Source organism: Lachnellula hyalina (assembly GCF_007821495.1).
Source record: "Lachnellula hyalina strain CBS 185.66 chromosome Unknown contig00216, whole genome shotgun sequence".
Lineage (NCBI taxonomy): Eukaryota > Fungi > Ascomycota > Leotiomycetes > Helotiales > Lachnaceae > Lachnellula > Lachnellula hyalina.
The window spans coordinates 1484-23765 of NW_022157330.1; the positions used below are offsets into that span (position 1 = coordinate 1484).

At 47.3% G+C, this 22282-nt stretch overlaps 6 protein-coding genes across 6 annotated transcripts; 3 read left to right on the forward strand and 3 right to left on the reverse strand.

Annotated features, from left to right (window-relative positions):
- Positions 1 to 376: 376 nt before the first annotated feature.
- Positions 377 to 1717, reverse strand: FEN1 (Flap endonuclease; the record flags this gene model as incomplete). Its single annotated transcript, XM_031153349.1, has 2 exons — positions 377 to 898; positions 947 to 1717. 2 exons carry the CDS (start codon positions 1715 to 1717, stop codon positions 377 to 379), a joined length of 1293 nt encoding a protein of 430 aa, XP_031001732.1.
- A 450-nt stretch (positions 1718 to 2167) lies between these two features.
- On the forward strand, positions 2168 to 3580 carry GCDH (Glutaryl-CoA dehydrogenase, mitochondrial; the record flags this gene model as incomplete). Its single annotated transcript, XM_031153350.1, has 2 exons — positions 2168 to 2375; positions 2427 to 3580. The coding sequence occupies 2 exons, from the start codon at positions 2168 to 2170 to the stop codon at positions 3578 to 3580; spliced, it is 1362 nt and encodes a 453-aa protein (XP_031001727.1).
- A 706-nt stretch (positions 3581 to 4286) lies between these two features.
- UBC1 (Ubiquitin-conjugating enzyme E2) lies at positions 4287 to 5210 on the forward strand (the record flags this gene model as incomplete). Its single annotated transcript, XM_031153351.1, has 5 exons — positions 4287 to 4330; positions 4486 to 4531; positions 4651 to 4680; positions 4796 to 4979; positions 5071 to 5210. 5 exons carry the CDS (start codon positions 4287 to 4289, stop codon positions 5208 to 5210), a joined length of 444 nt encoding a protein of 147 aa, XP_031001726.1.
- Positions 5211 to 7465: 2255 nt separating this feature from the next.
- Positions 7466 to 9381, forward strand: noxA (Superoxide-generating NADPH oxidase heavy chain subunit A; the record flags this gene model as incomplete). Its single annotated transcript, XM_031153352.1, has 3 exons — positions 7466 to 7650; positions 7702 to 9203; positions 9347 to 9381. The coding sequence occupies 3 exons, from the start codon at positions 7466 to 7468 to the stop codon at positions 9379 to 9381; spliced, it is 1722 nt and encodes a 573-aa protein (XP_031001729.1).
- A 304-nt stretch (positions 9382 to 9685) lies between these two features.
- yycR (putative zinc-type alcohol dehydrogenase-like protein) lies at positions 9686 to 11277 on the reverse strand (the record flags this gene model as incomplete). Its single annotated transcript, XM_031153353.1, has 6 exons — positions 9686 to 9892; positions 9983 to 10598; positions 10677 to 10715; positions 10810 to 10921; positions 11017 to 11166; positions 11238 to 11277. 6 exons carry the CDS (start codon positions 11275 to 11277, stop codon positions 9686 to 9688), a joined length of 1164 nt encoding a protein of 387 aa, XP_031001728.1.
- Positions 11278 to 11842: 565 nt separating this feature from the next.
- Positions 11843 to 15885, reverse strand: YOL075C (putative ABC transporter ATP-binding protein/permease; the record flags this gene model as incomplete). Its single annotated transcript, XM_031153354.1, has 2 exons — positions 11843 to 12271; positions 12319 to 15885. 2 exons carry the CDS (start codon positions 15883 to 15885, stop codon positions 11843 to 11845), a joined length of 3996 nt encoding a protein of 1331 aa, XP_031001723.1.
- Between the last annotated feature and the right edge of the window lie 6397 nt (positions 15886 to 22282).

The window sequence follows — 22282 nt, forward strand, 5'->3', positions numbered from 1 at the left end:
ATTTGCGTTTACGTTGAGGAAGCTATTTTTAATCAGGGGTAGAAGGAGAAGACGAAGATGAGATGAGATAATTGCGTTGGATTTTTGAAAAGTGGAGAGCAGTGGAGAGAAAAAGAAAAAGATAGATAGATGGAAGACTGCTGGTTGATACTGATGATGGATCAAGTCGGGTTTATTAGACGTTTATCTTACCTCATATCATTTCTGGCAAATACGAGTATACCTTTATTGCAATCAAGTAATCGGATTATTCTCTACACCGTGCTCATGATTCATCTCTCCATAACTCCATGACCATCCTAAACCCCGTCCAGAAAAAGAAAAACACATGCAATAGCAACAATAGCAAAATGTACATGTAGGTCATAAAAACATATCATGCAGTACCCCTCGGCTTAGATTTAGCCTTGGCCTTTTCCTTCTTCTCCTCCTTCACCTTCTTCTTCTTCAGTTCAACCTTCTCATCATTCTTCCTCTTCAAGCTCTTAATCTCTGCCTCTGTCTTTGGAATTGGCTTGAAGAATCCCTCTAGTCTCGCCTGTTGATTACTCTTTAAATTCTTCTGTAACCGCGCTGCACCACTGCGAACTCTATCCTCACTGAATCCTTTCTCCGTGACGAGAAATTGGATCAGGCCGTCAATATCAGGGGCTTCCCATTTGAATTCACAGTCTTCGTGCTCCGCCGGACGGACATCGGGGTTGAAGAAGAGTTCGCGGGCATCGGCGTATGGCCAGTCTTCGGGGATGACGAATTTGGATTTCTTGTCGTTTTTCGCATAGTCAACAAAAGCTTCGAGGGTTTTGTGTTCGCGGATGAGTCTGAGGGCGGTTTGGGGACCGACTTTTGGAACGGGGTCAAGATAATCACAGCCAAGGAGGATACAGAGGTCGACGAACTAGAGATCATTAGCTATACTTCTTATGTTTAGAATGGGAGTCAATACCTGCTTGCGTTCCATACCCAGACCGGCTAAAACCTTGTCCAAGAATATCTCCTGAATAGGTTCCTTTCGCTGCTCACTGAAAGTAAGATGGCGCAACAGGACTGGAGAGTCGAAACACAGGGTATCCATATCCTCACTCGCAGCCGCATACACCTTCCCAGCCCTCGCCAGCACCGCACACTGAGCCTCTGCCTCAGTCGGCGCAATTATATACGGAATGCCCATCAACTTCAACAGGCGCTGACACTCGGCATTATGCTCCCTCGTAACCCTAACCGTGCGTCTAGAAAACTTCTCAACATCCTCAGCAGTTCCAGTCTCCTTCGCCTCTTCTAAACCTTCCGTAGCTGTTGCTTTGCGCTGGAAACGCTTGGCTAGTTCGCCCGACTTTAGTTTTGGGGGGGCGCCATCGAAGACGTAGACGGGTTTGATGCCGTTGTCAATGATGCGGAGGGTGCGGTAGAACATGCCCATTAGATGGGAGGTTGTTTCACCGTCTTCATTTGTGAGCATTTCGCCGCCGGACCGGACTGCGATGAGGAAAGAGTAGATGGACATGGAGCTGGGGGTTATTAGTTTGGATGATTGGAGGGAAGATATCGGGGGATTCGTACGCATCCTAGATGTACACGTTAGATACTTGTTCATGGCGTGGGGAAGGAGAGAACGTACAATGGCTACTTTTCTACCAAATTGATTCTTGATTTCACCCTCCTTGTAGGCATCTGGACATTCTTCCTTGATGATGGAGAAGAGCTGCTTGATTCCCATATCTGCGGTTGTGGTGGTTCGCCTGGTGGTTGGGAGTTATGGAAAGCTTTGGTTCTGCGAGGTTCAGAGAAGGTGACGCGCTGTCGCGAGGCAAGCGCGACTTCGCGTTGAGTGGTGGCAGGGATGTGAGTGCTGTGGGAGCTTCAATTGTCTAGGTAATCTACCAACAAGCTTCACTTCTGTATATCTAAATTTGCTTTTCAACTTCTTTCATCCTAATTACCAGAGTACATTTCTGTTTGGTATTTGGTCTTCTTTTTAGTAAACCGTACTCGTACAAATCATGCTACGGCCTATTTTCAATACCCGAATGTGCCTCGGAGCATCAACACAAGTGTCAATGGCGCGGGGCTAAACGGCAGTTACTGTTATTCATAAATACATAAAGACACAACGTCAAGCTGCCAGAACAATCTCCCATACCAGTTCTCCATTCTAGAAATACTCAAGATGTATAGATCATTAATACGAACTTCTGCGAGGCAATTGGCCTCTGCCTGCCCTGTTGCTGCTCGTGGGTTTGCTGCCCACGCCACACCGCAACCCTTCAACTGGGAAGATCCATTGAACGCGCAGAGTCTATTCACAGAAGAGGAATTGGCCATTTCGGAAACTGCAGAGGCATATTGTCAGGAACGAATGCTGCCACGGGTTCTTGGTGAGTCTACAGGTTCAATTACTGTGCTTTGCTAACTTGATTGAACTACAGACGCCTATCGAGCTGAGCACTTTGACAAGAAGATCCTCGAAGAAATGGGAGAGCTGGGTTTGCTCGGCGCCACGATTGATGGGTATGGTTGTGCCGGTGTCTCGAATGTCGCCTCTGGACTTATCACGAAAGCTGTTGAGCGAGTAGACAGTGGTTACCGGTCAGGGATGTCTGTGCAGTCCTCCTTGGTGATGGGAGGTATTGATGAGTTTGGTACACAAGAGCAGAAAGACATGTTCTTACCTGGCATGGCAAAGGGCAAGATACTGGGTGCATTTGGTCTCACGGAACCGAATCATGGAAGTGATCCTGGAGCTATGGAGACTACTGCTAAACCACATCCTACCAAGAAGGGGTATCTTTCTTTGTCAGGATCAAAGACATGGATTACGAATTCTCCCATCGCGGACGTGCTTCTAGTTTGGGCAAAACATCACGAAACGGGCAAGATTAGAGGATATTTGGTTGAGAGATCAGAATGTCCGCCTGGAACTTTGGAGACACCTGCCATCAAGAACAAGAATGGACTCCGTGCTTCTCTAACAGGCATGATCCATCTGGATGAATGCCCCGTACCAGAAGCGAACATGTTTCCCGATGTTGAAGGTCTCAGGGGCCCATTTACCTGCTTGAACAGTGCCAGATATGGTATTGCCTGGGGTATCACAGGAGCTTTAGAGGACTGCATCTCCAGAGCAAGAACATACGCCCTGGACCGGAAGCAATTCAAAAACAACCCTATTGCCAAATACCAACTGGTACAGAAGAAGTTGGCAGATGCAACCACCGATGCCGCATTCGGCACACTGGCATGCGTTCAGGTTGGGAGGTTGAAGGATAAGGGCGAGGCAGCACCAGAAATGATCAGTATGATCAAGAGGCAGAATTGTGATCGTGCACTCTGGAATGCACGGATTTTGCAAGAAATCTTTGGTGGAAACGCTGTTAGCGATGAGTATGGGATTGGTCGACATGTGGCGAACCTCTTCGTGACTCAGACATACGAGGGGCAAAGTGATATTCACAGTAAGTTCCTCCGTCTCCTTCCGAACGTGTTACTTGAGGCTGACATATGGAAGGTCTTATTCTCGGCAGAGCTATTACGGGAATACAGGCCTTTGTGTAGGCGGAAGAAGACTTATACGGGTGTCTAAAAATGTATTTACGCCAAGGAATAAAAATGTACTTGTACCTGAGATCTCGGTGCAAAAGCCGTGGCATTATGATGCAGCTAGCTGTTATTACCACATCTTCCAGTACCTACGTAGATAGAACATGTCTGAGGTCCGGAATCGGAATTCGTAAATAATGGCCATAGTGAAAGGATTGTAAATCGGCATGAAAAGGTGTGTGATTAATATAAAGACAACAAAAAATCATCTCGAATGCCAACAAGCGCTTTGTCTGTATAAATGTTAATCTTCTTTTCCAATTCTGCCCGCATTTGCCTCGCTTAAACTATCCTACCGCCCGACTCTTGGCGCCCCTCGTCCATTCTTGGAATAAGACCAGAACTATCAACGCAGATTCACCCACCTCCACCTCGCGAGTCTGCTGTTCGTCCATCTTGACTGTCATAAAACCTCCCTTTACTTCTACTTCTTCCCTGCAGATAATTCGACAACACCAACACATCTTCATATCGAGCAAAAGGTTTGTTCGCAATCCACTCCACTCTCCACCCTCTCCGTCATCTTTGCGGCTCGCGCTTCGCCTTTCTAGTACTAGTGGCTGACTTTACCCTCCAACGCAGAACGAACTTCCTTCCTGACTGTGCTGTGCCTCGAGAACAAAAGACCTCGACATCACCGAACACAACACAACCCCAAACCACACCTCAATACAAACACTAGAGTCAACATGGCGTTGAAGCGAATCAACAAAGAGCTTACAGATCTGGGCCGGTACGTTGCTTCTGCTTCCTCTTTTTCTACGACGACCGATGGTGGGGCGGCTACAGCGGGGTCCATCGAGATTCTTACTACTTGCCTTCATACGAGAGACTTTAGAGATGAGGTTGGAATATGGGCATATGGCTGACTTGCGTTTACGTGAATAGTGACCCACCGTCTTCGTGCTCTGCTGGTCCTATCGGCGATGATCTGGTATGCTCCCCTCATTCTCGCAACCTCGAGTCAATCTGTGAATGCGCACACGAGCATACGGGCTGAGGCAAGGCGAACATCCATCAAGGTCTACATACTGACTCTCTCTCCTCTAATAGTTCCACTGGCAAGCAACTATCATGGGTCCTGTAAGTATAGTGCTTTCTCTTATCTCTCCATTCTCGTTCTTCCCTCCCTACCATGGCAAATCTATGTTGAGCTGGGGCTGTTGATACGGAGAGAGTACTGACATTCCTTTAATAGTCCGACTCACCATACTCAGGCGGCGTTTTCTTCCTCGCTATCCATTTCCCAACCGACTACCCATTCAAGCCACCGAAGGTTAACTTCACCACCCGCATCTACCACCCAAACATCAACAGCAATGGTTCCATTTGCTTAGATATCTTGCGTGATCAATGGTCTCCTGCTTTGACAATCTCTAAAGGTATGGCTACCCCTCCCTTCCCTTCCCACTCACCTCCAAATATCCTATCAAAACAAATAGTTTGGGTGTTAATCTATTTGTTCATATATAGTGCTCCTCTCAATCTGCTCCATGCTCACGGACCCCAATCCCGACGATCCATTAGTCCCCGAAATCGCCCACGTCTATAAGACAGACCGATCCCGCTACGAGGCTACAGCTAGAGAGTGGACCCGCAAGTACGCCATCTGATGCTCCTCCTCCCTCCCATGGTCTTGGTATTTTCCCTTAGGTTTTTAGCTCGCTGGCGCATTGTGAATTTGGTATGGGTTTTACGAACGTGAAATGCTGGTGGATGTGGATGTGAAGGATGTGATGAAATAGGGGGTAGTAGGGGAGGCATGGATGATTGATGGAGGACGGAGGATTGCATGTGTCTTTAGGGGAATAGATATCGTTTGCACATTGATGATTTTCCTTTCCCTGCCGCATACGTACATTGATCGTGAAAGAATGAATGACAGGTAGGTATGAAGCATGCTTTCCCATATTCATTTGTCCTCGAGCAAGTGCCTTTTCTCGGCCATGAAACTACAGTATATCATAACACTCCCAAACTTCGACCTGTCTATAGTTGATTATACTTAAACCCACACTTCATTTCACATGACATTCAAATCCCTCCTTCAACTTTGAAACCTAAACTATAGTCAATCCCTCGTCTCTACATTTAGCATTATTTCCTTGCATAGTGGTATATGCATTCTAGAATAGCATTTATGCTGTCTGGCTATATTGTTTTGTACGGTTTCTCTACACTGGCCCGCAAGCCGGAGGGGAGGGATGGGTCTGGAGAAATACCTTAGGTAGGTACTGGAGGTTTATGTAAGGCGTAAGGTAGTGAGCGAGTGAGTGGTGAGCAGGACTGCTGTACTTAAGAACGCCAAGGCTAAGTAAGGATGTGAGGCTTGTTTCTGAGGGTGTTTTGGGGGTGTTTTGGATTGTTTGGGGGGGGGTTGAGGGGGTGGAGCCTTGGAGGAGACCGAGGTGTGAAGGTGAGGAGGAATGAGGAACGAGGAACGAGGAAAGACAAGTGGGGTTATGGTGAGTTGTAGCCGTATACTGTACCTATTGTCTTAAGTGATGCAATACTCGTATTATATCTCTTTTGCAGAGATTCAGATTCTTAGGAGACCGGAGTGAGTTAAATAGTAAGTAAACAATAAAATAAACCAGCGTTAGGTTGATTTCGGGATCTATACGGAGTATAGCGTTTGATCGGTACTGGGACAACGAATCTTTGGGACAGTCTAGACGCTTCTGTCTCTTTGAGAAATAAACGTGGGGTTCTTTGACGGACTAGGAGTTTGGTAACGAGCAAGGAGGAGATGTCGTGGGGTGAGGCGAATAAGGAGATCTTCAACCAGGATGGGTTCTAAGCAAGGTAAGCTCTCGCTGTGATAACCTCGAAGTTCGAACTTGATAAATTGTAGAGGTCTCGATCTCGATAGACCTTTGCTTATCGTAAGACATGCAAAATCAAAAATAGCATTGCCCATTTTATTGCCATGTGCTCCTGTAACGCCAGATTCCCAGCTCCAGCGTTACAGCATCCCGGCTGAAACCCTGTCGCAACACAGCGGCTAGCCGAGCACCCCCTGAAGCAAGGCCCCTACCCAATAAACGCCCTCCCTGCAGCACAGAGCGTCGCTCAGTGGCTGAGGAAATGGCCGGTTTGGGGAAAACCCGCACGGGCAAACGAGCCTCTTCGAGACGTCGACCTCTCTCACCCTGCCATCCGTGATGTTTCAATTGTCGTTCCTGAGCCTGTCCACACTTGAAGCGGTGCACGAGGCGCTGCTGGTAAGATGGACTAGAGTATGAGACCGGATCGGCAATGCTCTGTTCTTGTATGCGATGCGTGTGCGAAGTCAGGCCATTCTTGCACTTTTCCCTAATGCTCACGCATAAACTTGAGTCTCCTCTTCTGTACAAGCAATTGTATTGCTGTTGCCCCTTCGTTTTTACTTGACGTACTTGCTCTTTCCTTTCTTCCACCCCCAGACATATCATTATACTTTCTTAATACTTGTTTGCTGAGATTGAAACCAACTACCGGTGCAGGCATTGTGTACAAGTACGTACCTTCTTACATCTTCTCCCTCCTTTCTAATTTTGCCTCGTGCCTCAAACCCGCCACCGTCGATCAGGGAGGGCATTAGTGTGGTGCATATACACTCTGCTGACTGCCGTCGCGCGCAGGCTCCTAGGACATCCTCACACTCTTTCCAGCAAACAAGCAATACATTTCTCTTCTCTTCTTCGCCGACGGATAGAAATTGACTTTCATTCGGGAGCTTCTGTCATCTCAGCAGGCTCTGAATGATACTGTCCTTTTAATACACATCGCTTTCTACTACACGCCGATAATTGGGAGGAAAAGTTTGACACGGGAGGAATAAAGAGGCGGATTACGCCTACACGACTTGAGGTCGCGAGCTTGAAAGATGAATGAGAAGATGGGTTACGATAACAGGAGTAGTATGGGGTCGGTGAAGGTTTCGGAGAGATCAAGATGGCCGCCGTTGACGAGGATGTTGATGTCGGGAGAGATGAGTGGTGAACGGCCAAAGGACCTCAATATGCGGGAGAGATTCGATCGGTGGATGGTCAATGAGGGATACCGGAGATTGTGGGTGGCATTGCAAGCTTCTTGTGAACAGCATTGCTAACATTGTGCCAGTTTCGTCCTCGTCTTCGCTGCTATTCATGGAATGGTCTTTGCATTCGGTTTCATGAATTACCAGATCAAGGACAATCTTACGTTGGCGAGAAGCACCTTTGGTCTCACATATCCGATAGCTCGATCTGCGGCTTTGACATTACATTTCGATGTGGCTATGATTCTATTCCCCGTCTGCAGGACGCTTATCTCCTTGGCTCGACAAACCCCTTTGAATGGCATCATACAGTTCGACAAGAACATTACCTTCCACAAGACTACAGCTTGGTCTATCGTCTTCTTTTCCTGGGTTCATACGATCGCGCATTGGAACAACTTTGCTCAAATCTCGGCAAAGAACAACCTTGGTATTGGTGGCTTCCTTCTCGCAAACTTCGTCACTGGCCCAGGCTGGTCTGGATACATCATGTTGGTTGCGCTCATGGCTATGGTGATCACATCTGTTGAGAAGGCACGAAGAGCCAACTTTGAACGCTTCTGGTACACGCATCATTTCTTCGTCATTTTCTTTGTTTTCTGGTCTGTCCATGGAGCCTTCTGTATGATCCAACCGGATTTCGCTCCTTATTGCGTCAGTGTTGGGTCTTCGGCCATTGGTGTTTTCTGGCAGTACTGGATGTATGGTGGATACATTTATCTGATGGAAAGAATTGCTCGAGAGATCCGTGGCAAGCACAAGACCTACATCTCCAAGGTTGTCCAACATCCCAGCAACGTTTGCGAGATCCAGATCAAGAAAGAAAACACCAAGACAAGAGCTGGACAGTACATTTTCCTCTGCTGTCCAGAATACTCGGTTTGGCAATATCATCCATTCACGCTTACTTCCGCACCCGAGGAGGATTATATCTCAATCCACATGAGAATGGGAGGAGACTTCACCAAGGGTGTTGGTAAGATCCTTGGCTGCGAACTCGATAGACCAAGAGGAGACGGGCCCAAGAAAGACGCATCCCAAGTCGTTGGCGTCAACTCTGCCGCCCCTGGCACAGAAGGTGTCGATCCCGCTATTCGCCGTGTCCTCCCTAGAGTCTATATCGACGGCCCTTTCGGCTCCGCCTCGGAAGACGTCTTCAAGTACGAGATCGCCCTGCTCTGTGGTGCCGGAATCGGCGTCACGCCCTTCGCATCGATCCTCAAATCCATCTGGTACCGCATGAATTACCCACAAAAGAAGACGCGTCTCCGCAAAGTCTACTTCTTCTGGATCTGCCGAGACTTCGGTTCCTTTGAATGGTTCCGCTCGCTACTCCTCGCCATCGAAGCTCAGGATATGGATAACCATATTGAGATCCACACATACCTCACAGCGAAGATCAAGGTCGATGATGCTACCAACATCATGATCAATGATGCGAATGCGGACCGCGATGCGATTACGGGGCTCCGCGCACCGACGAATTTCGGACGCCCGAATTGGGATATGGTGTTTAAGAGTATTCGCAAGATTCATAGCCCGGCAGAGTGTGGGGTTTTCTTTTGTGGACCTAAGGTTTTGGGGAGTCAGTTGCATATTAAGTGTAATATGTATAGTGAACCGGGTATGTTTTTTCTATCTCCCCCTTTTCCCATTCAAATTCATCGCCAAACCCTGTCCATACTACTCGTTTCTTTTTACCCTTTTACTAACGTCTTTTGATAACAGGCTTCTCATTCGCATGGGGCAAAGAGAATTTCTAGACTTTTGTGTGTTTCTGCCTTTTGAATCGGCTGTACTGTATGTAGATTTGCTTGCACGGGATGGGGAAGGGAAGAAGTGCGGTTGTGCTAGAGTGTGTATTTGATGGCGATTGTGGAGTGGATGGTGGGGAAAGTAGGGGAAGAGGTATATATAAGTACATATCATATTTAGTTTGTGGTGCGAGTTAGTGAGGAATTGCAGTGGGTATTAGTAGAGGAGATGAGCTAGGTATATTAGACAGACAGTTTTTGAGCATCTCTTTTGGTTTTTCTGTTTATTTGTTTGTTTTATTCATAATCCTACCTAGGCTACTGGGCCATTAGGGTGAATCAAAACCTTGGTATATCCGTCTTCTCTCTTGTCAAACTTGACATAAGCGCCCGGCGCTTCATCAATGCCAATCTCATGCGACACAACAAAAGAAGGCTTTGCACGCCCCGAAATAATCATATCTCGGAGGTAACGATTGTAGGTCTTGACGTTACATTGACCAGTTCCGATTGTGAGACCCTAGAAGTTTCCCGCACTTATTAATCCAACAACAACACGGAGAAGACGGGCAGACGCACGTTTAACGATGATGAAAAGAGTCCGACTTACCTTTTCAAACAACTTTCCAAAACTTATCAACAGTTTCCCACTTCCACTGTTGCTATCCGGTGCTCCAGGATCACTTGGTACGTAAAGGCCCGGGACACCGATACCCCCCGTCGGTCGAGTGACCATGATACAATTCTCCAGCACAATAGACGGGGCTTCTTTCTTCCCATCCACCGCCGAAGCCTGATAGCCCACCGCATCCACACTCCTATCCACCATACCGCCATTCTTCTCCACGATGAATGGCACCGCATCCACCTTTGAAAAGTCCACAGCCACGCAGCCGATTTTCTCCGCCGCCGCCAAGCGCTCGCGCACACAATCCACCACATACACCTGGCTCGCACCGCGCAAGACAGCGGAATACGCAGCCATGAGACCCACCGGCCCAGCGCCAAAGACAGCAATGCTCTCGCCGGGCTGGAAGCCGGAGATCTCGACGCCGTGCCAGCCCGTGGGGAAGATGTCAGCTAGCATGATGAAGTCGCTCTCGTGCTCTGTGCCGGCGGGCAGGGGGAGGCAGTTGAAATCTGCGTACGGCACGCGGATGAACTGCGCTTGTCCTCCTTGGTAGGGTCCCATTGCCACATAGCCATACGCACCGCCGGCGAATCCGCTATTGCATTACATTACATGTCAGTATGAATCTGTGGGGGTCTGCAAGGCAAACACAACATAACATAACATAACTTACGGATTGACTCCTGTGCAAAAAGCCGTCTTTCCCTCCTCACTGCAGAGAATCAATCACGAGTGTTAGCGAAGATCCGAGGCTCAAAGGCGTGTGTTGCATGAGTAGACAGGTAGTAAGTAGCAAGTAAGCTCACCAATTCCTGCACCGCCCATCGGCGACGTTAAAAGGCATCACAACCCTATCGCCCTTCTGAAGCAGGCTTACACCCGTGCCGGTCTCAATCACGATACCCATATTCTCGTGCCCTTCATCATCTCAAGCATCAGCCTCATTGATCCACGAGTCACGAGTACTGTAGGGGAAGAGGAGGGGGGGGGGGGGGGGGGGCGTTAGGACGAACCAAAGCATAACCCGCCTTGTGCGGCTGTCCGCCCTTGATACATGTGTAGGTCAGATCCGCAGATGGCAGCTGTAGTGATTTTGATCAATGCATCGTCCGGGTGTTCTAGTTCCGGGACAGGGCGCTCTTCGATCGATACCTTGAAAGGCTCTATTTTCCATTTCAGTATCATTCTAACGTAGGTTGGTTCTCTTCCCAATCCCCGTCCAAAGAGAACGTACCTTGATACACTACTGCTTTCATAGTCTGTGTCTGCGACATATTGCCTTTTCTTTTTTCAAACTCTCCTTACTCCGTCGTAATCTTCCGTTGTTTTATAATAGTTTATTATTCGAGGAACCCTTAGACGTATTAATGCAAGATAGAACCTGTAATGAGTTTTCAATAAAGGTTTCGCTCCTCATTTAGCCTGCAATCGTAGGTCGACTCCCCCACTCCCCCACTCACCACGTTCTCCCCTCACCCGAAGGTGGGGGATCTGGAGGGGCAATGTCACCAATGACGATTAGAATGCCGAAGCCTCCCCGAGCATAGCACAAGGCCGCCTAGAACTTTCTCAGCCGTAAAATATCATGAGCATAAAGCATAGGTAGTGCTGATTATGCTTGCTTCTCGCTAGAACGCTATTTGTGGAGAAGATTGAGGGGAGCACTAGTATGGAATCATCTTGCAAACAAACAATCCATATGTATTGTAGTATGTATGTATGTGTATATAACTCCGACCAAAAATGTAGTCATGGTATCGTAACGAACGTTGACAAAAGCCGCTCATGATGTCGCTAAATGATTGTGCAACTTCCGCCTGGTTCTGCTAAAAGGTCACTTTATACAACAGTCCCTGAATGTGCGGCAGGCCGTCCAGCATGCCTGATTTTACTTTTCCCCCAATGCGTCCTCATTCCCTTCAATAACGCATAAGCCAGCAGCCTATATACCAGCGTACAGATTCCCAACGCCATGATATTGATAGCAGGATTAGTGTCCAGCGCATATAGATCCAGTACCTGCTCCCCCGTCGTGATCGGACAGGTGCCATCAGGCAATCTCTGCGCAGCAGTGCAATGGAATGCCATATGGCGAAGAGAATACGGAATCAAGTTTCTGGTGACATAGCGCATAGGCGAGAGATAGTTGACGCCTTGGAGGAAACCCGGCATGTTGATGGAGAGGACGCCGGACATGACCTGTGCGATGGAGAGGAAGACGGAGGTTACATTTATAGCGAAGCCGGTGTGAGCGAATAGGGTATTAAACTATCTACTATTAGTAATTGACATACCGAGGTCTGAAGTAAACTAACCATGATTCCTACACTCTCTCCACAACTCACTACACAGAAGCAGTTGAAGAAAACAGCGAAGAACATTTGTGGCGTGCGCGGCAATCCAGCAGCTAGATCTGCAAGAATGGCGAAGAGAAGAGAAGTGAAAATTTCGAATGGCACCTCGAGAGTTATGTACTGTGCTAAAAAGGCCTCCACGCCATATGTACCGTCGTCGTTCTCTCTATAAAACACATCCTTCTCATTCGGATATATAGCGACATTCTGCAACATGCCCACGAAGTAGAATGCGCAAAATTCTTGGATAAAACCAACACGGTTTTGTACAGAGAAATAGTCATGTTTCAGGGGTGCGAAGAAGAGTGTGAGGATTATGCCCAGTCCAAGGACTTGCATAATGCGAGCCGTGAGTAAGGGTGGCTGCCTGCTGAAGTTTATGGATGCTCGGTTGACCAGGATGGGATAGGCTTTGAGAAAGGAGGTCGGCTTGCGAACCAGAGCACCCAGTTCGGCTGGTGTAGAAATCATTGTTGGATTGTAGGCTTCGTTGAAGTCACCACTTGACCAAGATGTAATTAAGTCACGGACTTTTGATCGAGTGGCTTCTTCACGAGAAGATTGCTGAAGGTCAATTGTTATGAGATCTAAAGCAAAATCCGCCGGATTGGTGGTAGTGGGACACGGATATCCAAGCCTATCGAAGTGGGGAAGCATACCAACAGCGTTGCCAGCGTAGACCGGTGAACCTCCACGAGCCAGAAGGAGGACAGTACCAAAATGCTTGAAAAGATCTGACCGCGACTGATGAATTGTGAGGATAAGGGTTCGGCCCTCATTTGAAAGACCTTGAAGAACTTCCATGATTGAAGAAGCAGTGAAAGCGTCGAGACCAGACGTAGGTTCATCAAGGAGAAGCACACGAGGATCGGTGAGAATTTGTACAGCAATTGAAACTCGACGCTTCTCTCCACCTGAGATCCCCTTAATTAAATCGGAGCCGATGAGATTGTCAGCGCAGTCTTTGAGACCTAATTTCAGGAGGACTTCTTCAGCTCGATCGTGTTTCTCGGCCGTCGTCATGAAAGATGGAAGTCGAAGCCCTGCTGAAAATCGAAGTGTCTCGCGAACTGTAAGAGATGGAAGGAGCGCATCATCATCCTGACAAACATACGAACACACGGATCGTATGACCGAGTCAGATGGTACAGCTCCATTGAATCTCATATCCCCAAACCCACGATATTGCGTTCCTATAGAGTTGTGTAGACGAAGAGCGATGGCGTTGAGCAGTGAAGTCTTGCCACTTCCAGACGGTCCCATAATGACATTGAGCATCCCTGGCTGGAAATGCGCCGAGATGGGATGTAGAATTGTCTTTGTCGGTAGCTTCTTACCATACGTCGACCTCTTGTCCAAATCAAGGGCAAATTTGTCAAGAACAATATCTACAGACCTGACCTCTTCCGCAGATCTAATTGTCATCTTCTCCTTTCCAGCAGAAAGATCCGTGTCTGTGTTCCGTGCTCGAGCAATGCTCATCTCGACACGCATGTACCTCAGTCCCAAACCAGCCAGTGAATAGAACATTACACTGAAAGCAACAAGAATAATTATTGGTCTCACGACCCAATTCTTCGGAAACCCCAAGGATGCCATAATGTACTCGCCGGTATATTGTGCACACGCAGGATTAGACTCGCCGCCAGAAAGTGGACAATTGTAGAACTGACCAACGAACTCATTTGCAGCTAGGGCTCCAAAAGCATAGAACACATATGCAGTCCATTTCAGCCATCTGACATAAACTGGTATTGCGTTTGCTTGGATGAAAAATCCACAAGCCATGCTCTGAATTGTGTACCCCAGGTTGCCAATTAGAGACGCACCTGAAAAATCACGGATGGCAGCCACACAGGTCATTGCATAGGTGACTGCTATATATTGACATAGCAGGACGACTGCAAAGAATGTCAGGAATGCTGAAGCATCCGCTCTGAATCCTGCCATCCAATAGAATATGACCGAATAAATCAACGGCACTGGGAAGTCTTCAGTAACGAATCTCGCTATCCGTCTACTTAATAGAAAAGGGATGACATCTACAACATTTTCATTGTGCTCACGATCGAAGAGTTGTATATCGATCGTAAGACGGTACGTCTCATACACGAGAATGAGGTAGCCTTGCAACGCAGCAGCTGTATATAGAGCCCCCTCACGACTTCGAATGCCAGATTGGTCGCGTCCCAAAGACAAGAAGACCCAGCCTGTCATAATCCCCATACCTATTGCTTCGACGACTGATCCAGTCATTCCCATTGGATCACGTAAAGTCGTCTTGAAAGTACGAGAAGTCAACACTCGGGTCTGTCGAATGAATGGAGAGTGAAGCCGGGAGTTGGAAGTTTGACGGGGTACAACCTCCTGCTTCGTTCTCGTTGCAGCTGTAGGTTTTTCGTCCAGTGCGCTGTAGACTTTATCGCTTTCTACGGCCCATGCGTGCTTCAAGTGCTCAACACGGGCAGAAGAGCTAGTCTCAAGCTCAGGAGAGCGATTGTCTACAGCAGCGATATCAATCAAAAATTCGGCCGGATTTACGAATGCTGGCAAGTCCATTCCAAGGCTCTTAAACCATGGTATACAATCATCTGCCTTTCCCGAGAAAACAGGACTTCCCCTTGTGAGGATAATAAGGCCATCGAACATGCCCCATATTTCCGATCTCGGTTGATGAATAGTTGTGATGATAGTCCGTCCTCTCTTAGCAAGGCTTTTCAGTGTTCTGACAAGTTGAAACGCACTCGTGGCATCCAGGCCAGTTGTTGGTTCGTCCAAGAATAGAACGCTGGGATTACTCAAAAGCTGTACTCCAATGCTTGTGCGCCTCTTCTCCCCACCCGAGCAGCCCTTGTGTTGATGATTTCCAATTCTGGTGTCCGCACATTCTTTGAGTCCCAACTCTAGAATGACCTCTTCCACAACCTTCCTTCGCTCTTCTCCTCTCGTTGGCGGTGGAAGCCGCAAATCTGCAGAGTATTGCAATGTTTCTCGGACCGTAAGAGTCGGCAGTAGGACATCCTGTTGCATTACATAGGCGCTTCGCACAATGCTCACGCCCTCCATACCATTGAAGGTGGTCGTTCCTCCAAATGCAAGCCTGCTACTTGTCATTCGCTTTGCCATCGTGTTTAACAATGTGGTCTTCCCAGATCCGCTTCCTCCAATAATGGCAGTCAGAGAACCTGCTGGCATAGAAGCCGCGACGGAATGTAAAACCTGCTTCTTTTCGGCTTCTGGTTCCCCATCTTGATGTTTTCGCCTCTTCCCAAACCGCAGGTTCTCCAGAGAGAACGCAGAGGGCGATGTATCTACTACCACAGAAAGATTTCTGATCTGCACGTCGACAGGCTCGACTTCGGAGAGGGATAGATGATTGCTGGTCGCAGTAGACAGCTGCGGGTTCAGACTTGGCTCAAGGATGCTTGCAACCGTGGGGGCGTTCGATTCTGTGGAGGCATTTTGGGCCACGGATCCATTGTTACCTCCTGGCCTGTATACCCCAGCTTCTATGTCCTTCTCCAACATATCAAGTTCTCCTCCGAGCTCTCTGCCCACTTCGAAAATTGATGCTTATCGTTTATCGCGCAGCCTCGGGTGGCGTTTGTTCCCCTCGATGTAATTCTGTGCTAGCCAAAGATCTTCGAACGGGCAGACAAGGGAAACTGGGGAGAGCAGAATGTACAACAAAGAGGCAAGTAGACTTGAAAATCATCCATACTGTGTGTACAGTATGTTGATATGTTGGGAAATGGGTGAAAAGGGGAGGTACTGTACTAGGTATTTCGTAGTTGGAAAAACATCATTAGCCGCTCCCGAAAGAGTCAATAACATCATCAAGTTTGCCCAGATGCTGGCACGGCTAACCTGCACATTACACGGAATGTGCCTCATACTCGCAGAGCTCGTATGTACCTAGGTAGGTACTGTACTGTAGTGTAGAGCTGCCTCGCTTCGCAACCGATGTGAGTTGTGATGCATTCAAAGTGTGGAGAAGCTACAGATTAGATATCCTTTCAACGGTCCACTTTATAAGTAAGCTTTGTGGACGGCACGGCTTGAACGCTGCTGGAAAACACAATCCTGTCAACGAGTTCCAGCTAGGATTATAATAGTTTTATGATATAAAAGTTAAATTACTAGAGCCATAGTATAAATTACAATCTATCAAATACCAGGTACTAGGTACCAAAACTCATACTAAATCGAGCCAGACCTACTGATAATAGGCAGAAAAGCCGGACTTCCTGTATTTATTAATTCTATATTTAATCCAAGTAGACTTTCCCAATCTCTAGTTAATAGAAACTAGTATGTACTAATAACACTTATCAAAAACATTATCCCATGCCATACAGTAGCGCCTTAATATATACTCCGTAAGTATATATCCCGCAACTCGGGCAGCACGAATACGAAATACGCAACCAATGACAGGAGCCCTTGGGATTGCTGAACCGAGGGAGCATCAGCCTTATCTTATATCAACAAAAATCGGACTTGCAACTCGATCAACGCAAGCTCGGCTCGATCCTCTACGAAGAGCATGTGATCCCCCAAAGCGCGTTTCATCAGTCGTTACGAGTAGCCGCAAGGTGGAGCTGCGGCTCTTTCTACCCCGGGATCTAAGAAAGCATGGCGTGGTCAGGATCTAGATCGGGGAGCCCGTGGATTGCATCCGGAGCCCATGGTAAACATGCACCAGTCCAGCAAAACGAGATTGATTTATGGGAAGTCTCTGTATGTTTCACCACCTCACAACGCACCTAATTGATCACTGGCTTATGTATAGCCCTACAGGTGATCCACGCCCCTATATTTCGAAGCTTGCAGCAGCCTGGTCTCAGAACCTATCTTACTCAGGTGAGCGGCTTGCTTCACCAAACTTAGATGAGATGTTACAAATCTAAACTATGTGCAGGGAATTCATCCGTCGTCGTCGTCTCTGCGGGCGTCCATATCCACAGGTAAACCTGTTGGCAGAGCAGCAAGATGAAGTATATATGCTAAACGGTTCAAAGGATCAAGCACCGACGATGTATACAAAGAAGTTCCGCGAGTTCCAGCAGACCCAAATGTGAATACCCAGCATCCGGGTATACGTCTCTTGTATGTTCTCATCTTTACTTCGAAGATGTCATACATGTACTCACAGTTCAGGCTTGAGGGTGCCGAGTCATCTTTCAATTTCAGCGACCAAGATATTAAAGACTTGATTGAGCATTGGAATCTGCCAGAAGAATTTCAATTCCTCGTGTCACATCCACAACTCAATTCAGGATTTACCTGGAAACAGTTGCAGTCCAAAGATGGCAATTATACACTGCGTAGGTAGTCACATGTCTTCCATAATCACTAACCCCGCGTCAAAGTTCCACCTGGGTTGAAACTCACAGGATATCGTCTCTTTTACCCAGCTGCTACTAGCTTCAATCTGACCATTCTATAGAATGTATGATGTGCTTTGGGAAGAACGAGACTTTGGTACTGTCTCATGATTTGGGAGCGAAGGTAAGCTCCGGGTTCTGGGCAAGGGAAGAGGCAATTTTGCAGAAAATCGTTCTCAGTGGTGTTACCGCAGAGACACGGCACATTCAACACCCATTCTTCTTACCACAACAAGTACTAAGTGCGTTAGTGCTCACTCTGAGAGATAAGGCGCACAAGACTCTTGAAGCTCACGCCTCATCATTTGTGGACATCCAAGCTGCTTGTGCCAGTACTTCTGCGGATGTGCTCGAACGGCTTGTAATGCAGTCTAGTCGCAGAGACTTACCTGCCTCCACGGCAATCATTGACGTTCTTGACAATGCTGTGGCATTAGGGAATTTCATCATGGAGGGACTTTCGGACTTGGATCCTTTCTGCGATGCGGCCATGACACCGGAACAACAGGAAGGTTTCCGGAATGTTGTTTCCTTCGACCTAAAGCGCTTGCAATCATTTCGGCATTCCATCAAGGCGAAAGATACAGAGTTGCAGAGACACTCCGGCATTGTAAGATGGCTGTCAAACTATGGAACCTGGGCTGCCTACTGACTCTTTTCAGTTACATGATCTGATGATGAGCATACGAGACAGACGAATGAGTGAAATCATTTCTAAGAGTTCAGCGCAAATAAAGGCACGGGAACAGGAAAGTGATACTTCAGCTATTAAGACTCTTGCCGTTCTAGGCCTGGTATTCCTGCCAAGTACTTTCATTGCTGTGAGTTGTCAAATACTGTAACTGTCGCATCCTGCGTCCACTAATGGTTGGTCAGGCACTGTTTAGCACTGCATTCTTCACGTTCGATTCCCCTGCGTCCGGTGGAGTCTCTCCACAATTTTGGATCTTCTGGGTTGTTTCCGTACCGCTTACATTCATCGTCGTTCTGATTTGGTATGCCTGGCGTAGGTGGACGGTAAAGAAGCACTTGGTATAGGACCATTCTTGCAACTTGTCTTGTTTCTCTTCGCTTGAGTCTGGTCACGCCTTTTGCTAGATTAGGTCTACCACCGCACATGACCCTCGACTGAAAAATATGTGGTGTGGATGACGGTCTCCAAGACTCGGCACTTGTATCGAATTCGACGCAATGCCGTATACGGTATAACGAGCTCTTTCTAATAATTTGTCAACATCCCACACACTCGGGAATTTATCCCCCTAGGAGACTTAAGTTTCCGGGGTCATCGGGGAATATATTGAAACCCCCTTGTTGGACGCTTTACAGAGACCGGTTAATAAACAAAAGAAGTGAAAGAGACGGCGGTACCAACACCAACACCAGTACCCTTGATACTTTCCTGATTTCTCAGCTTTTACAATGCCACGGAGTCTATGCAGCCTATACGCGATTCTCGGCGTCGGCATTCAATGGGCAAAAACACATGGGCGCAATACGGAGTACCAACCGGCTGTGACCCGGGCCCGGAGGTAGTCAAATACCTTGCTTGCTCAGTGGTGCGTGCATGCGCCTCCTACATTCGTCTCAATATGAAGCTCTCCGCACGAGTGTTTTGTACGAAGTAGATCTCAAGTACGGGACGGTACGGGCCAGACAGAAAATAGGCTGAATTGTCTGCAGCGGGCAAGTCGGAAAGTTTACCTGCCCTGTCTTACGGAGTACTCCGTATCCTGTCCTGCCAGGCACATCGCTACAAGCACCTTCAAAACGTCATTATTCTTCTCACCAGAACATGGATGACAACTTAAGCCCCGGTACTTGCAACGTATCGAGACACCCATGCTGTCCAAGCCACGGGCCATCCATTCGGAACCATGCGCGGAGACGGAGATGCCGCTGCCCGGATATTCGACAAAGAAAAAGTTAATTTTTCTTGGGGCTTGGTAACGCTGCTGGCTGGCTGGCCTGCTGGTACGTATATTTGAGAAAAACGGCTATACTACCCTATACCCTAGGAGTTACCTTCGTATTGATACGTATTTAAAATAAGACCGAAACAAACAGGACAGGTGGACGGACAAAGCCCTGCTTCTCTTCCGGGAATAACAGGGAAATTAATATCCCGTATAATGTGTATACCCCGCCCCCCACGCGGCATTCTTTCAAGGAAAACGTGGCCGGCACGTACGGAGCTTTAATGGCAGGGTAGGTGTAAGGGTACTACTACCATGGAAAACGCAATGTGAGGTTTGCTTTTTCGGCTTGCGGTACGATGATGCCTGCAAGAATATTCGCTTTTTTCTTGAGTCTGACAGCCCCCACCTGAATTCCCGAATTGTACCCAAAAACGTATACTCCGCACCACTTAAAGAACTATTACAGGGCCCCTAAGAGGTCTAAACTTACTTTAAGATTGGTTTATTCTATGGTTTTAAGGATCTACTCGTTTTTTTTTTTAAGTTTAATACTGGAGACAATCTAGCGTGGAAAGGATAGATACCGCAAATATAACTAGCTCTTTCCTCTAGTATAGATCCGCAGCACCGCAAGAAAGATCAATGCTGAAGCAATCTTATAGATTTTGAGCTTTGTATCTCATCGGATCTAAGCTCTCTAAGTGGCGCGGAGTAGAAAGTTGTAGAGTAAAATAGAAACTGTCTCCATAATCAGACCTAAAAAGAGAAAGAAAAAAAAAAAGAGTATACTAGGGTAAAGAGCTAGTCAAATATATACTGCAGCATTTTAGCCATCTACGCCAAGTAGTGGATTTATACTTCGTACTGTGGAGGGCCTGTCAAACTTAATAAAAAGGCGAGTATAATACTCCGTACTCCGTAGCCCAATCGGATATCTATGGTACGGGCAACTGCCGAAAGGACTGTAAGAATATTCCCTTGGCTAGGGCTTGGCCGGGCCGGGTCGTCTCCATATCACCATGTACCACATGTTAGCTACACGGGATATATGTTTTCAAAAAACGGAAACTCTCGTTATGGAGTGACTGCGTTATCTTTTTGCGAACGGTGGACGGAGATAGAGATGGAGATGGAGATATCTCGGAGTTCTTAATGCTACATTACATGCTTTTCTAAACCGGCTTCTAGGGTTTCCAAAGCAATCTAATTAATCGTAAGAGAAATTTCCTTCAAGTAAAGAGCGATATAACTCAAGCTATACCGAATATCTATAGAAGCCCGGGTACCTGTAGACTTATAGAAGAGAAGAAATGATAACTCATACGTTGACTCTAGTACTAAGATAGAAAAAATCAAACCTATCACTACTTACTTATTAGTCAACGACGGGAGAGACTGAAATATATTAATTATCCCGTATTACCTTGCCTCGCCTGGTTACCTTATACCAGCTTACTTACCCCGCACTGTAGAGCATACCACCTAGCTAAGCAAGCAAACCACCTCCCCTCCCTCCTCTCTAAGATACCCTCTCCCCAACACCCCAATATAAACACCCCATTCCTTCACTCCACCATAAATCTTCTGCGCCAAGAACAGTTTTGTAATCAATAAGCAAGTAAGCATTTATCAATAAATCATCCCATTTCAAATATCAAAAAGGGCGTTCAATTAACAGGGATGCAGGCCTGCAATGCAATCAGTCAGCAATTAGGCCCAAAGAACCGGGATCGAGTTTCGCAGAGGCCATCGGATTGGGGAGATTTCTGTGCCTGTCTATCTGTCTGCCTGTAGCAATAATAAACGAACGAACGGTATTGCGCTACTCGTAAATAGTGCGGATTGGAGACGGGAGTATGTGGCGTGGTTGCGTTTCGTTTCGTTTTATCTAAACAAGAGTGTTCGCGGCGCAGCCCACCCTGTGCCCTGCCCTGTCCTGCCCTGCCTCACGGGAAAATTCATTATGTGTAAGATATGTTTGAAGGCCAACATACGGACATGCATTTCATATCTCTTCATATATATTTATTGCCTAGCCACCAACCCAAGTTAAGATGTACGCCTTGACCCCTTTCATATGTATCTCAAAATCGCAAGCCCCCCTTCCCCTCCTTTGCCCCAAACCTATTTCCAGAGCACCCCCTCCTTTCCAGGTTTATTCAATAAATACATACAGATAAGATAAGACAATTATTGCTCGCGCACATACGTTTAGATCGTATAGTATAGCGTGACATGTACAAAGAGACCTGCCCCCGACCCCCTTTCCCATTTTGAGAGTTACAGCCTCCATATACAAAACGTAGTTCCCATGTGAAGATAGATAAAAAGGTAGAGCCACCCAGGCTAAAGCAGCAACGCATCGCAGGAGAGCATAATCCAACGCGCGTACTTGGTATCATGCAAAACTTCAAAAACAAAGAGCCATCCCCAGTCGGTAAATGTATTTGAACGTAGAAAATAGTCGATCCGAGCCGAGGAAATACCGAGAGTTGTATAGAACACAACAACGTATATGAATGTGGAAATGGTATGTCGATGAAGCGAAAACGGTCCGAATTATAAAGCGTCCAGGAGCGCAGAAACGTGTATGCTCGCCCATGATGCGTGGAGAGTGGG